Raw genomic sequence first — 14435 nt, 5'->3', positions numbered from 1 at the left:
ATGGCCCAGATGGACTGACATACAGACAGACGGATAGAGGTAAAATAGTAAACCCCCCTTGTTCTGAGCAGTGATATAATGAAGATGGATAGATAACAGGTGTTGTGTGAGTTTATTTTAGATGTACAACTGACTAGTGTTCATGACAACTGATGTACCAAGTCTTGACCGTGTTTTGTTTGTTTGTTTGACACTAAAAGTCATGAACTTATTAAACAGTAGAAAGATAAAAATGTCAGCTAATTTTTTTTATTTATTTATTAAATGGCATGTCAGCTGTCTAATGGCTTCTGTTTTTTTATGAGACTGTTTAGTTTATCAAAGCTGTTATCCTGTAGAGATTGTCTGATCTGATGGAAGAATTCAAAATAATGATGAAAGTTGTGGCTGAAACAGAGAGAATACAATACTATATAAAATCCATAAACGAAAAAATCTCTAATAAACAGTACATTTCAAGATAAATTGATAATTATAAAAATTGTTCTTGTATGGTTGTATTTTGAAAAGAAGTGCAAGAATAATAAATCATTCTAACTTTATAATATACATTTTCTGGAACAGCCCTAGATGTGTTAAGGTGATAGCAGATAAAAAAAAATCATGATTATATTTCACATTTGATACTTTGGACATCATTGATGTTAACGTATAATTGTTCTGCTAAACAGAAGTTCTCCTGGAAACTTTGTTGCAAACAATGCCATAATATCTTTTCCTATTTGAACAAATATTCTATACCCTTTATTTTGTTTGGAACTTATATAATGAAGGAACTTTTATTTCATGACATTATGACCTGCTCATTTATGTGATTTGTAAAAATAAATGCTTTATTTATTTATTTTTTTTGTATTATAACCATAATTCCACTTAAATATTTCCATCAACTCATTATATTAGATGACTTACATCATAAGTAAAACAGATGATAATAGTTCTGATGTGTTCAGTAAATGGTTGATATAAGATCTTGTAAAGTTCTGACAGGCATAACATGTACAACCTTCTAACAACGGTCCAAAGTCATCTACGTACCTGAAATAAAGGTACAATACTCAAAAGATAAGGTACTTTTTAGGACATTATTGGCTGTTTAATTTCCAGGAAATTCAAAATCAATGATAATAATATCTTTAATCAAAACATTTTAAAATGATGGATCATAACCCCACAGCACTGTAAAATCATTAACGTGATGTGATCAGGGAAATTTATTAAATTTTAACAAATATAAGGCTTATTTGACAAACCTTTTGCCTAAATTAAAACAAATCAAAAGTGTCAACTGAAATAATTTTTTTTCTTTTAATTTAACAATTTTACTGAATTTGATGTCAGTCAACATGGTCAAGGTTCTATTACCTATGAAAAAGACATATTTCAAGCTTAATTAACAATGTACATTTCTACAAATTCAAGACAGTTTGAAATACGTTTATTTTTAGGGTCAAATTGGGCTTAAACCACACCTCCTGCACATTTGTCAACACATTATAAGTTTTTCTACCTCCTGCACATTTGTCAACACATTATAAGTTTTTCTATTTTGAAGTTACCTCCCTTCATATACAGTGACTGTAACAAGTCTTTTTATTTCAAGAGTTATTTCCCTTTTCTGATACATTCTAAATTTCTTTTTAGTATTTACATATCTCATACATTATTTCTTTTTATTTCAAGAGTTATTTCCCTTTTCTGATACATTCTAAATTTCTTTTTAGTATTTACATATCTCATACATTATTTCTATCATATTTTAACACTGATCCAGAAGTATAGGGAAAAATTCATGTCTATTTTCCTACCATGCTCAGTTCTGAGCCATAAATCTTTAATTCACAATACACAGAGATTTTATTTTAATCGTAACTTTACCTTTGTTAACAAGATAATAATTAACTTTAGACATTTTAAATGGAAATAAGTGTAAGAGTATCACAAAAAAATATTTTTAAATTCCAAGGAAATAGATAAATACAATTAAATACCAATACACTTTATAAAAAAAGATTACAAAAAAGATTTAAGTATCGGGTTGACTAAATACTCAGTTAGCTTACTTTTTGTCAGCAAGATTAATTTGAAATCCAAGAAGATGGTCTCCATTGCCTTTTTGTTCTTCATGACTCGCACATATATTGAATCTAAACACTAAACCACATCCTCTCTCAGTAACAATGTAAGGATATCTGATCTTCAGTTAAGGCATATTTGAAGAAGACAATGAATGTATAATTCAGGGAAGTATGTTACATGAACCGCCCATTGGTAACCTCATAAGTTATAGTAGCTCATTTATGATGTTTCAGATTTATTAATAACATCTTAATCCTAAATTTGATCTTCCTTATTGTACATCTTCAACTAAGAGTGAAAATGAAAAAAAGATGTGGGGTACAGTATATGAGATACAAAAATCCAATACATGTAACACAAAAAAAGAGAGCTAGAAAATAACAAACGGTCTTCATATAAGACAGTAAACTTTAGAAGATATTGATAAAACATAATTGTACATTTTGCCGAAAATTACTAAGTTTCCAAGTCTAAAAAATAATGCGAAAAAATTCCTCAAACAAATCCATTAATTCAAGTGCACAACTTCAATATATGAGCAATCTTTCTTTAAAGTTTCATGGTACCTTTGAAAAACTCTTGGATAACATTAACTGAATACTTCTGAACAAAATTAATTTTAAGAATCTCTGTCTCATTCTTATATATCTTTAGTTCACAAATTGTTTTTGTGTTGAATATCTGATTAAAACCATTTATAATGACTTTTGTGTATTTGCCATAACTGCATGAGTTAAAGTACAGAAGGTGCCAAAATCGGAAAATTTTAGTATTTTGTATAGGGGCAAAATCAGAATCAGGAAATCTGGAAAATCCCATGCATGTATGTAACTGTATGATAAACATTGTTAAATCATGGCAATTCCAATGTTTGCCAGCCCTATCTACAAATATCGACATGAGAACGGAAAATGTATTTGTAAAATTTTGACTTCTACACAAAATATACAGATATAGCAATAATACAAAAATAATTTTTTATACAACACTTTAGATTATGATGAAACAGCAGGAATTAATAATGAATTTCAATTAAGGAAATACACATTGATGTATTTTTATAAAGGATATGAACTATCAAACATATCAATCCCCAATGCTATACCTTCCATTACTTTATCTGGTCTCCAAACATTCTGCATTAGTCTTGGTTTGTTCTCTGGTAAACATTCCTGTAATAATAATATAAAATAAGGAGATGTGGTATGATTGCCTATGAGACAACCATCCACCAGAGTTCAAAATGAAGGGGATTTAAGCAATCTTAATTCATTTTCAATTTTCTGATTGTTTCAGTTGTAGTATATTTGAAATAATCAAACATTGAAATTTATTATAAAAGGACCAATGTCATTTAATGGCTTTAATTTTTGCGCTTTTGTTAATTATTTTTTAAATGGAATGAATACTGCTGATTATTAAAAAATAGAATAATAACAAATGGTCCAGTTTTTAATGCAGATTATGCCAACAAGTTGTCATCCAATGAAATACAGATTCTTTGGAGTATTCTGTTTGTATGATGTTATATTCAGTTAAGGTTGTCACTGTAGAAATTTAGTTAATTAACATTGACATAGATTTTTCAGAATCAGATAAGACTTTGAATGATCACCAACATCTATATCAGATAACTTACATCAAATATTCTCTGATTTCAACTACTTTTTTTATGTTAACCTTACCATTGTCTTCTGACAAATTTCTGTTACTTGGTTTAAGTCAAAGATTTCTGTTTTTGGTCCATTGTTATGAAATCCTGCTAATACATAGCCTGTTAAAGAAATACATAATGCAGCAACTGACATATAACTAATGGTGAATATTCAAAATAAAGTTTTTAAGTTATAACAGTCTTCATTTCTTATTCAAGTGACTTACGTACATCTTAAATTTCATGGCAAATATCTTTTAAATTTTTTTGATCACCATTTATTCACATGCAGCTACTTTATACTTTGTCTTTATTCTGTATTTTAATACAGGTTTCAATTGTCACAATGTACTGTATTGTTTTCTCTGATTCTTTCAAGTTTTCCATGCACCATGAGAAAACTCATGCATTCTGATGGGCATTTCTAGTCTGACTTCTAGATTAGACACAACCAATTAATATATGGCTCTGTGTTTTGCATTTTTGTATACTCATTGAAAAAATACACTTCTTCAATATGTTTTCATTTCAGTTATCCCTTGTTCCATGTTTTACATTCCCCTCATTTTTTCTACCACTGATCAGTTTAATTTTGAATTTAAGCTAGACAACTTAATAATCATATCAGAATCGCTCAGATGAAACAACAGGAGACACTTCCTTAGAGTTACCAGAGTTCACTTAATAATTTTTGCTTCAGCACATAACATTATTTAAAACAGCTCAAGATTCATAAAATTGAAGCAGAGAGGAAACTGCTAGAAATTTGAATGACACTTCTATTATTTCATTTATAAACTGTATTAAATAAACTGTACTAAATAAACAAACAAAAAACTTTGTCATTTAGCTTGGATAATCACCTTTAGCACTGAAGATTAATTTCCAGCCAGTCAGATTTCTGGTTTAGAAAAGGGTCTAAATTGTAGAGTAAGTTTTTTTATATTCTAAAACCAATTCAAATGTGTTATTTTTTTTGGGGTATACAAATGTTTAATGTTTACTACAGTTTTTTTTGTTGTTTTCTAATGTTTTTATCACTTTTAGAGTAGTAGTTGCAAGTAAAATAAGAGAACCTGACCATCGACATTTCTAGTAACAGTTTCATGTGCAGACTTCTGTCTTTCTTGTACACTATATCCTCCTTCTATAACTCCAAACAGTGCTGTATTCTGTAACTTCTATATCAAAAGTTAACAATTTGTATTAATTAAAGCTTAATACTTATTATACTATATATCTTATGTGTACATATACATACAGTAGTTTGCCCTAGATTCTTTTTACACATTTTGAAAGGAATTTATAGGATGTGCCACATAGCATTTGAAAAGGTTTTTGAAATAAAACAACCGTAAATTCAAAAATTCAAAATATAATTTATATTTCAATGCAGCCAAAAATATGATGGCTTAGTTCATTGTTTCTAAAATAATTATTTTTAACATAATGAACACTCTCGATTAATTCCCCTCACCTACTGCAAAGAGAAAGATTTGGACCCCCCCCCCCTTTTGTGGTAAGAAAAGAAGAAAAAAAGGGGAGTAATAATTGATTACTTTTATGCATTCAACAAAAACAACTCACAATTTGCACCTTTTTTGTTTCACTACTTATCTAATATTTCAGTTGATGGTCATCAGATATGACCAAATATATACTAGCTATCACAGATAATTACACCTTATATAAGAATGCTGGATTTTGATTGGTTGGTAGCCAGTGTATTTTTCGCATATTCTAACCTTTTTTACTCATTTCAAACGAATTTGCATGTTTTTCACCACTGCCGGTGAATTTGCCTCAAATTCCCCTCTATGCCGTGGTATTTGCCATTTTGGATATTCCTTTTTTACCCTCGCAGGCTTCTTCCCGCCAAAATCATTAGGATATGATGTTACATCAAGACAGCGCTAACGCGTATAAGTACATGTATAATTCCCTCGGTATTATGATAGTCTCTACTTATCCTCAAAATTATGCATAAACATGTTTATGGGTTACAGCTGACTAGTAAGAAAATATTTCCTTTCACCAGTACAGAGAGTTTCAATCAAAATCTATTCGGTGTAATTATACAGATATATCATGTTATAGAGGGGTATTTGCGAAAAATACCAGTCTTGGGACCAAATTTCCCTTGCCTAGCGGCTCAGGAAATTTTTACAGTCCCTCGACTGGTATTTTTCGCAAATACCCCTCCATAACATGATATATCTGTTCAATATTCTATTAAAAGAACAGTAGCAAACATATATTCCTAGGACCATGGTTGACACACAGTACAAAGATTCTGACAAACAATGATAAATATAATGTCATATTCTTTATTCTCTAGTTTTTCCTAAGTGTTGGCCCCTGCACCTAATAAAAAAAAGTGTGCTTTGTGTATGTATTTTTGTTAAAAAAACACTAGATTTTTGGCAGAGATTAAGGGGTATATACAATAAAATATATAAATCTGACATCTTACTGATGAAGGATATTAGTTATCCGAAATATTTAACATTTGTTCATGATTTTATTTTTTTTGGTGATGTTGTACCCTTTTAGACTTGCAATAAAATATATCTATATACAACAGTTTAAAAAATATATTACCTTATTGTGTATGCAAAGGGTGACAATAAATGTATTTTTTACTTGTATGTAAAGTTAGCAGAAGGTACCAGTAAATAGTTGCCAGACAGTTACTCTCAAAGACTTTAAGCGACATACAAACCTTAGAATTTTTCCATTTATCCTGAATTTCATCAAGAAAGTTCAAAGTTCTATCTATTGCTTTCAGTAATCGTTTGCGTGTAGAATCTTTATTTGTATCCCCGTCATACAATGCTTCACAGATATCATGTTGAAAGGCTTCCTGGATTTGCATAAAGTGGTTGACATCTAACTTTCAAATAAAAAAGTTTAAAAAGAAATATAATAGATATAAGAAGATGTGGTATGAGTGCCAATGAGACAACTCTCCATCCAAGTCAAAATTTATAAAAGTAAACCATTATAGGTCACAGTACGGTCTTCAACACGGAGCCTTGGCTCACACGGAACAGTAAGCTATAAAGGGCTCCAAAAAATTACTAGTGTAAAACCATTCAAACGATACATGTAAAAGTTCTTTCATCTGACACATCAGTAACTATCTATGTCTCTTTGTTCTATTAAAGCTTAAAATACGTAAAAAGCATGAAAAAAGACTACATCTAGAGTAATATTTTGTGATCAATAGAAAATAACTACCAGGAACAGTAAGGGCAGGTAAAATTCTAAGATTATCCTATCCATGAAATAATTGTATAAATTCATATTTTTTTCTATTCAAAATTAATGTGTCTATATCTACACATCTATTGTAATTTTTCATCTGATGCTCCCCAGAACAAATAAAAATAACAGTGTCTATCTTATTTTTATACGACCCCAAAAAAATTTTGTGGTCGTATATTGGTATGACGTTGGTGTCGTTGTCTTCCTGCGTCGTCCGAAGACACATTGGTTTTCGCACTCTAACTTTAGTTTAAGTGAATGGATCTCTATGAAATTTTACCATAAGGTTCAATACCACAAAAGGAAGGTTGGGATTGATTTTGGGGGTTATGGTACCAATAGTTAAGGAATTAGGGGCCAAAAAGGGGCCAAAAATAAGCATTTTTGTAACTTCCAGACATAACTTGTGTGTTAGAGAATGGATCTCTCTGACATTGTACCACAAGGTTCCATATCACAAAGGGAATGCTGGGATTGATTTTGGGGGTAATTACCACAAAATTTAAGGAATTAGGGGCCAAAAAGGGGCAAAAAACAAGCATTTTTCTAGTTTCAGGACAATAACTTGTGTGTAAGTGTATGGATCTTTATAGGTTCCATATCACAAAGGGAAAGCTGGGTTTGATTTTGGGGGTAATTGCGCTAAACGTTTAGGAATTTGGGACCAAAAAGGGGCAAAAAAACAAGCATTTTTCTAGTTTCCAGACAATAACTTGTGTTCAAGTATATGGATCTCTCTGAAGGTACCATACCACAAAGGGAAGGCTGGGATTGAGTTTGGGGGTGATGAATCATAAGGGGGTTCAAAAAATTTGCGGAGAGGGATTTTTTTCCCCTTTATTTCCTTTTTTTTTCTTTAAAATTTTCCATTTTAAATTGGTTATTTCTGATTTATATATAAAAGCAAATAATAATGATATGGTTTGAATAGGTAAATTAAAAATTTATAAGTTCTTAGACCACATTCATTCTGTGTCAGAAACCTATGCTGTGTCAAATTTAATCACAATCCAAAGTCAGTGTGTATCAAGCTTGAATGTTGTGTCCATACTTGCCCCAACTGTTCAGGGTTCGACCTCTGCGGTCGTATCAAGCTGCGCCCAGCGGAGCATTTTATTCAATATAGTACAATAAGAAATTTCATAAGAAAACAAGAAAGAAATACACTATAGTATTGTAAGTTATCCATCATTTTTAAATACCTAATTTACTGTATAGCCTTCTCATTAAATGTTTTCATGTAAGTTAGTAAATCATATACCGGTATTGTGGCCAAAATAAATAAATCACACAAATCATAATTGTTATCGCGAAAGAGAGATACCTAATGATACAATTTCAAATAAATAAACTGCTGACATAGAGATATGTCTTGCCTGTTGGCATAAAATTCAGAAAAAGACAATCTGATGGACAGCATAATTGCTTATTAATTCAAAGTCGCTGGACCATGATCTAGTGGACAGGGCCTCGAAATGGTCAACAAACTAAGATGTACAGACAGTAATGTAACTTTATAGAAAATATCATTGTCTATTGTAAGCAGTTCCTATCAATCTTACTGAAGCAGAAAACTTAACATTGAAAATTGCTAATTAATTCAAAGTCACTGGACCATGACCTAGGGGACAGGGACTCAAAAAAGTCATCAAACTGATATGTACTGATAGTAATGCAACTTTATATTAAATATCAATGATCTATCACAAGTAGATCCTATCAAACTAACTTAAGCAGAAAACATAACAATTGTTGACGACAAAATGATTATCATCGTCGTCGCTGGAAAAACAGACTTTTGTCGCAGGCAAGACAAAACTGGTTAATCGCTTATTGTTTTTTGTTTCCATTGTTTTTGTGTGTCGTTGAGTTAATATTTTTTTATGTAAGTGACACATCTGCATTCCTTCATAATAATCCAAGTTACAAGATGATTCTTTAATGCAGAATTAAATTTATGACATTTAAAACTATGTCATTACCTTAATTTTGTTATCAATACACTATTTTGACTTTTTGACTGGAAAACCAGCAACAAACCAAAATAGATTAATTTCAGAAGTAAACATTTACTCTTTACACATTGTGACTTGGATGGAGAGTTGTCTCATTCGCACTCATACCACATCTTCTTATTTCTATTTGAAAATAACACCAAAATTAATTTTTTTCAGCTCTTTTAAACTTTTGAAAATAATATTCTGCTTATAAAATAATCCAAAAATAGTATCTAAGGTGAAAAGGCTATACCTTATACTTCCCTCCCTTTGTCCAGATCGCTGTTCCTGATTTTTCATTGTATCCCGAAGGTACCTCTGTAGCTGGGTCATGTAAGGAACAGTAAACTGCATAATCCTTTTCAAAAATAAATAAATTTGTTGTATATTTTACTTTTTTATGTTTTTTGTAAATACACATACATTTCCTGAACATTTTAACATATATGTGTTGTTCATGTGATTACAGCAACAAAACATTTCTGCTACATAATCTTCCAACATGGGCCCATTAATAAAAATCAATGGATGTGTTGTTGAAAAATCTAAAAGCAATTTATAAACCCATATAGAAACAAATTGGGTTTTGAAATCTGTTGTTTGGTACTTTTTTTATCAATCGAATGGTTGAAGGTTATGTAGATATATGTAAAATGAGAGATGTGTCAATGAATTAAACAATGAAAAAATGCACTATGTCCATATGAAAACAACTCTCTTAGAACTCACATTTTAAAAAACAAAATTTTTTTTTTGTGTAAAAATACATGCAGAAAACATATTTACCTGCATGCCACAGAAATTTGCAATTCCTTCCTTAAACTGTGTCACAGCTTCATTATGTTCTGCCCTTGAGGAGAAACATAAACAATCCATTTATATTACATGTATATATAAAAGATATAATGCAGGTCATGGTCAATAGATCATATACATCTTGAATTTAAACTTTTTATAATTACTTTGTCAAATTTAGGCACAAATATTTACCATAAGAAATATTTTTAAGAGCATGAATGAAAAAGTGAACATCATGGATCATGGGAGATAACTCTGTTTATTCCATTGTAATGTCATAAAACTGATTCATGGTTCATCCAATTACATTGTAAAATCATAAAACTGATTCATGGTTCATCCAATTACATTGTAAAATCATAAAACTGATTCAGGGTTCATGATTATACAAATTACATTGTAAAGTCATAAAACAAGACTCAGGGTTTATCAAATTACATTGTAACATCATGAAATTAAATCATAATGTATATTACATAAAACTGATAAATATTTTTTCTTATAAAATATGCAGATATATCTACGTTCTCTAAAAAAGTAAAGGTTTAGATTAATACGATGAAATTTAAAAAAAAATATAATTACTCTTTCTTTTACTTACAGAGAACTTAAATACATGTGAGCAATTGGAGGAACTCTCTGTATCTTCTTTAAGACATCTAACGTCAAATGAGAAGCATTGCCTAAAAAAGAAAAAGACAAAAACATAAAACAATGTAAATGTCAAATTGCTATGTGACGAAATGTCACTGAAATGAATGTAAACTGTTGGATAGGATTAAATGAGTATTGAGATCACAGTGACTTATAAATGTGGAAACTAAACAGTATAACAGTGTGTAACATACAATTTTATTCAGTGGTAGGCTATTAGCCATAAAAGATATCATAAATAAAAATACAAACAACTTTATAAATCAGTTAAATGGAAAAGTTACTGTATAACAGAAATATTGTCCTTCATAACAGATTTTTCATTTTTTTGATACAAAACACTAACAATATAGGTTTCTGCAAATTTCTAAATTTTTTTTTAACTCTGCTTATTTTCATCTCCATTATGAACTTACCTCCTCTGGTATATAACATACACATAGGAGTTTCTATACTTTTGCTTCCATTCTTTCCTAGGTCCGTGATAAGCCCTAAACGACAACCGTTCTTCACATTCTGCACAGAAAACTTCATATTTTCTTACAGCTGTGTAATTCAAATCAGATGATAATACTAAAAATAATGAACAATAATAAAATATCATAAAATTTTAAAGATGAAATACAGAATGTCATCATGTCATGCATGTGCATCATATCAACTTTAAAAAGTACCTAAATAATAATTTTGATTTAACACTATCAATGTTGGTAGTTTTAAAATCTAAAATAAATTTTAGTTTTTTTGTCCCTTTTTTTAGTATTGACAATGCCACATGAAGTGGTTTTCGTCTTCAATTTTGTTTTGAATACAAGTCATGCAAGTATACTTAACAAAATCTTTCATTTCTAGAAATTTTATAATATCTACCTCTCTCTATATCGTGCTAGATATTGAGCGCTTAGTCTCATTTTTGCTACAATACATATAGATCAGATTTCCCAGTCTGTTGATCAACCTAAGGTTTACCAGGGACAGTCTATACTAACGGGACTGGTCACTATTGATTTTTTTAATAACTACGCCTCCCATGTAAAGCTAGCACCAAACAATTAACTAAATTTTGTGTCTCTTATATACAAAGGCTAGAAGTTATTTGTATATTTTTACCAGCTGTACATTGTAATTTAATTTTTTTTTAAATCATACAAATCTGATTAATAGCCATTTACCAACAAAAAATATAAGATTTTAAAAGAATGTTAAATTATTAAACTGAGACATATCTTTTTGAAGAACACTCCAGTTGTGCTCCTTCTGGCAAAAGGGGGGGTACATATTGAACAAGATGGCGGCCACTGGAAATTTACTAACAAAATACCTCAAAGTTCAAAGGTCTATATTTTAAAAACTATCCGAGAATTTTTTTCAAAAACAGCATTTTGCAATGACAAAATGTATAAAATTTCATAAAAATGTTACTTCATTAAAATTGAACATATAGTTATGAAGAACACTTCCTTAATGTGAAATGATTTGCTATGAAGTCACATGACATCAGCGACGGCACAGTTCTGTTTGCACATTTGTATAGACAATTTTTATAAGTGACCAGTCCCATTAGTATAGACTGTCTCTGGGTTTACCCTCACCTATCATCGAAATGTTACGGAAAAACTAGCATGATTAAACTACATTTTGACAAAGTTTTAAAATATTCTAACGCTTTTTAATAGACCATGTTGCTATTTGGGAATCTGCAACACTTTGACCTAAGAAATAGCAACACTTGTACTTATTATTATTGATAACAATCACTTTTTCCTTTGTGGAATCAGACATGTAATGAATTATGTTCAAATTTTACAGGAAAGTGTGTGATAGCTGAGGGGCAGAAAAACCCTTTTCAAACGTCAGGATTGAGCTTGTTTATTGCCGGAATTCGGGATTGGTCTTTTATCTTTTTTACGGAATTCGGTTTTAACAGTTATCTGACTTTGGGAATTGAAGATTCATTTTTCAGGATCCTGGAAGGAATACTTCATTTTTGGGGGAATTTGGGATGACATACATGACATATGTAAGACATAATAGTGTCCTGTGAAAAAGTGTCCACCTGGACAGTTTTTCATAGAAATTAGGTATTAAATAATGTCCATTGCCATGAAATATTGTCCCCTAAGTGGACAGAATTTTACAGAAAAAGTTATGAAATAGTGTCCATTTTACAGCATAATGTTATGAAATAGTGGACATTATTTCATTGGGGGACATTATCAAATCCTACAAAATGTTATTAAATTGTGTCCTCCAAGAGAAGTAATACAAAGGTCATTTAAATGTTTTATTATACTTGAATTTTAATAAAATAAGAAAGATTCATTAGAAATTGATTAATATAAACAAACAATAGAGAATAAATAAATTTGGTGTATTTACTGTCTTCTGATTGGTTAAAAGTGTTACCTTTATTTTCAATGTTGTCAATTTTTATGGTGACACGCCCACTCTGATGTTGTGTATTCATACGCCAACATGTGTGTACGTTGTTATTGTTAATATAAATAATATAAAAAGCTCTTTGAGTCTTATTTTTGATAGAAGTTTATTTATAATGAATGACAATAATTTATTTTGAATTTATTGAACCATAAAATTAATTTTTGACTCTTCACATTTTACATAATCCGCTTAATATATATATTAAAAAATTTATAAGTAAGAAGATAAGGATGGTTTGAGTGCCAATAAGACAACTCTCTGTCAAAGTAACAATGTATTAAAAAAGTTAGCAATCAAAGGTTAAAATACATCCAGTAATAACATGGCAATGGATATTATTTAATACTTCGATCATATCAAAAAATGTCCAGGCGGATATAATGTCCTGTGAAATAATGTCCACCTGGACATTTTTTCACAGAATTATAGTATTTAATAATGTCCATGTTCATGTAAACTTTTTCATACTAAGGATATTTGTTCATAGGAAAATTCTGTCCGGGACACATTTAAATAAGTAAATATTGTCCATGGACAGTATTTACTATGAAATAATGTCTGGTGGACATCATTAAATCCTACACTAGTCCAAATAATGATGACGTCTTGCAAGGCTATTTTAATTTTTTTCTGTGACACCTTCCTACGACAGGAAGGCGTCACAGTAAAAAATTAAAATAGCCTTGCAAGACGTCATAATTATTTGGACTAATCCTACACATACCCCCCCCCCACATAGCCGACAATACACCTTATCGCTATTTAGTCCAATCCGGAAAAAACAGTCATTTAGACAACTTCCTGTTTGGGTCAACAGGCCGCAAACAAAGGTCATCAGTAACGAGCTGAGGGAGGGAAAAATTTAGAAAGCGATCAATAGGAAACTTTGATAGATTATGATCCACTTTTTCCAAACTCAAATTAAAGTAAAAAAATATTGTGTTTGAAGTATTTACGATGTTTTAAACAGGTCCCATTAAAAAGTATCATGCATGGTGCATTGTTTAAACAGGGTCCCAGATAGCGTCAACTGGATGAAAAAGTTGTGTAATTTTAGAACTTATCCGGAATGGAATAAATAGCGATTAGGTGTATAGAGAAAAATACAAATGCAGAATCCTACTTGTCACATTTCCCAGCTGTATGCTAGGGATACTGTTTGCATTATAAAATATATGTGAAATGAGAGAGGCAGACAGATACAGATGTGACTATACTTTTTAACAGTTGTTTCCTTTCAAATTTAGTCAATTAGTGTGACATTTTGTTTTGTGAGTCGTACTTTTCTAAGAAATGATGTAAATTCTTGGTATGGAACATAATTACTCGCTATTCAGTTACTTCATACGGTTTGCCTCTCTTTATTTTTACATGTACTCCCTGTACTGTGATTTTACAAGTTTTGTGGTATTTAGTGAGACCCGTATGTCAAGGGATCCTTTCCACAACGACAGTATTCCAAAGAATGATTCCCAAAAATAAATACTCTCTCATAGGCATCTTTAATGAAAATGAAAAAAGGACATTGTTATCAAACATTCAAA

General features: G+C 30.4%; 1 protein-coding gene across 2 annotated transcripts; it reads right to left on the bottom strand.

Annotated features, from left to right (window-relative positions):
- Window positions 1-240: 240 nt before the first annotated feature.
- Window positions 241-14306, bottom strand: LOC127729427 (queuine tRNA-ribosyltransferase accessory subunit 2-like). 2 transcript variants are annotated; one of them, XM_052237253.1, is made up of 12 exons: window positions 14174-14306; window positions 10866-11022; window positions 10397-10478; window positions 9784-9847; window positions 9251-9355; window positions 6456-6626; window positions 4815-4914; window positions 3765-3853; window positions 3151-3251; window positions 2064-2192; window positions 913-1038; window positions 241-387 (listed from the first exon to the last, which is right to left on the bottom strand). In XM_052237253.1, the coding sequence occupies exons 2-12, from the start codon at window positions 10981-10983 to the stop codon at window positions 273-275; spliced, it is 1200 nt and encodes a 399-aa protein (XP_052093213.1). In that variant the 5' UTR covers window positions 10984-11022; window positions 14174-14306; the 3' UTR covers window positions 241-272. The 2 variants fall into 2 exon arrangements, with proteins under 2 accessions (XP_052093213.1, XP_052093212.1); XM_052237252.1 differs by having other exon boundaries at window positions 14218-14300.
- Window positions 14307-14435: the final 129 nt, after the last annotated feature.

Source organism: Mytilus californianus, unplaced genomic scaffold, assembly GCF_021869535.1.
Source record: "Mytilus californianus isolate M0D057914Y unplaced genomic scaffold, xbMytCali1.0.p SCAF_2, whole genome shotgun sequence".
Lineage (NCBI taxonomy): Eukaryota > Metazoa > Mollusca > Bivalvia > Mytilida > Mytilidae > Mytilus > Mytilus californianus.
This window is presented reverse-complemented; position numbering and strand designations above follow the sequence as displayed.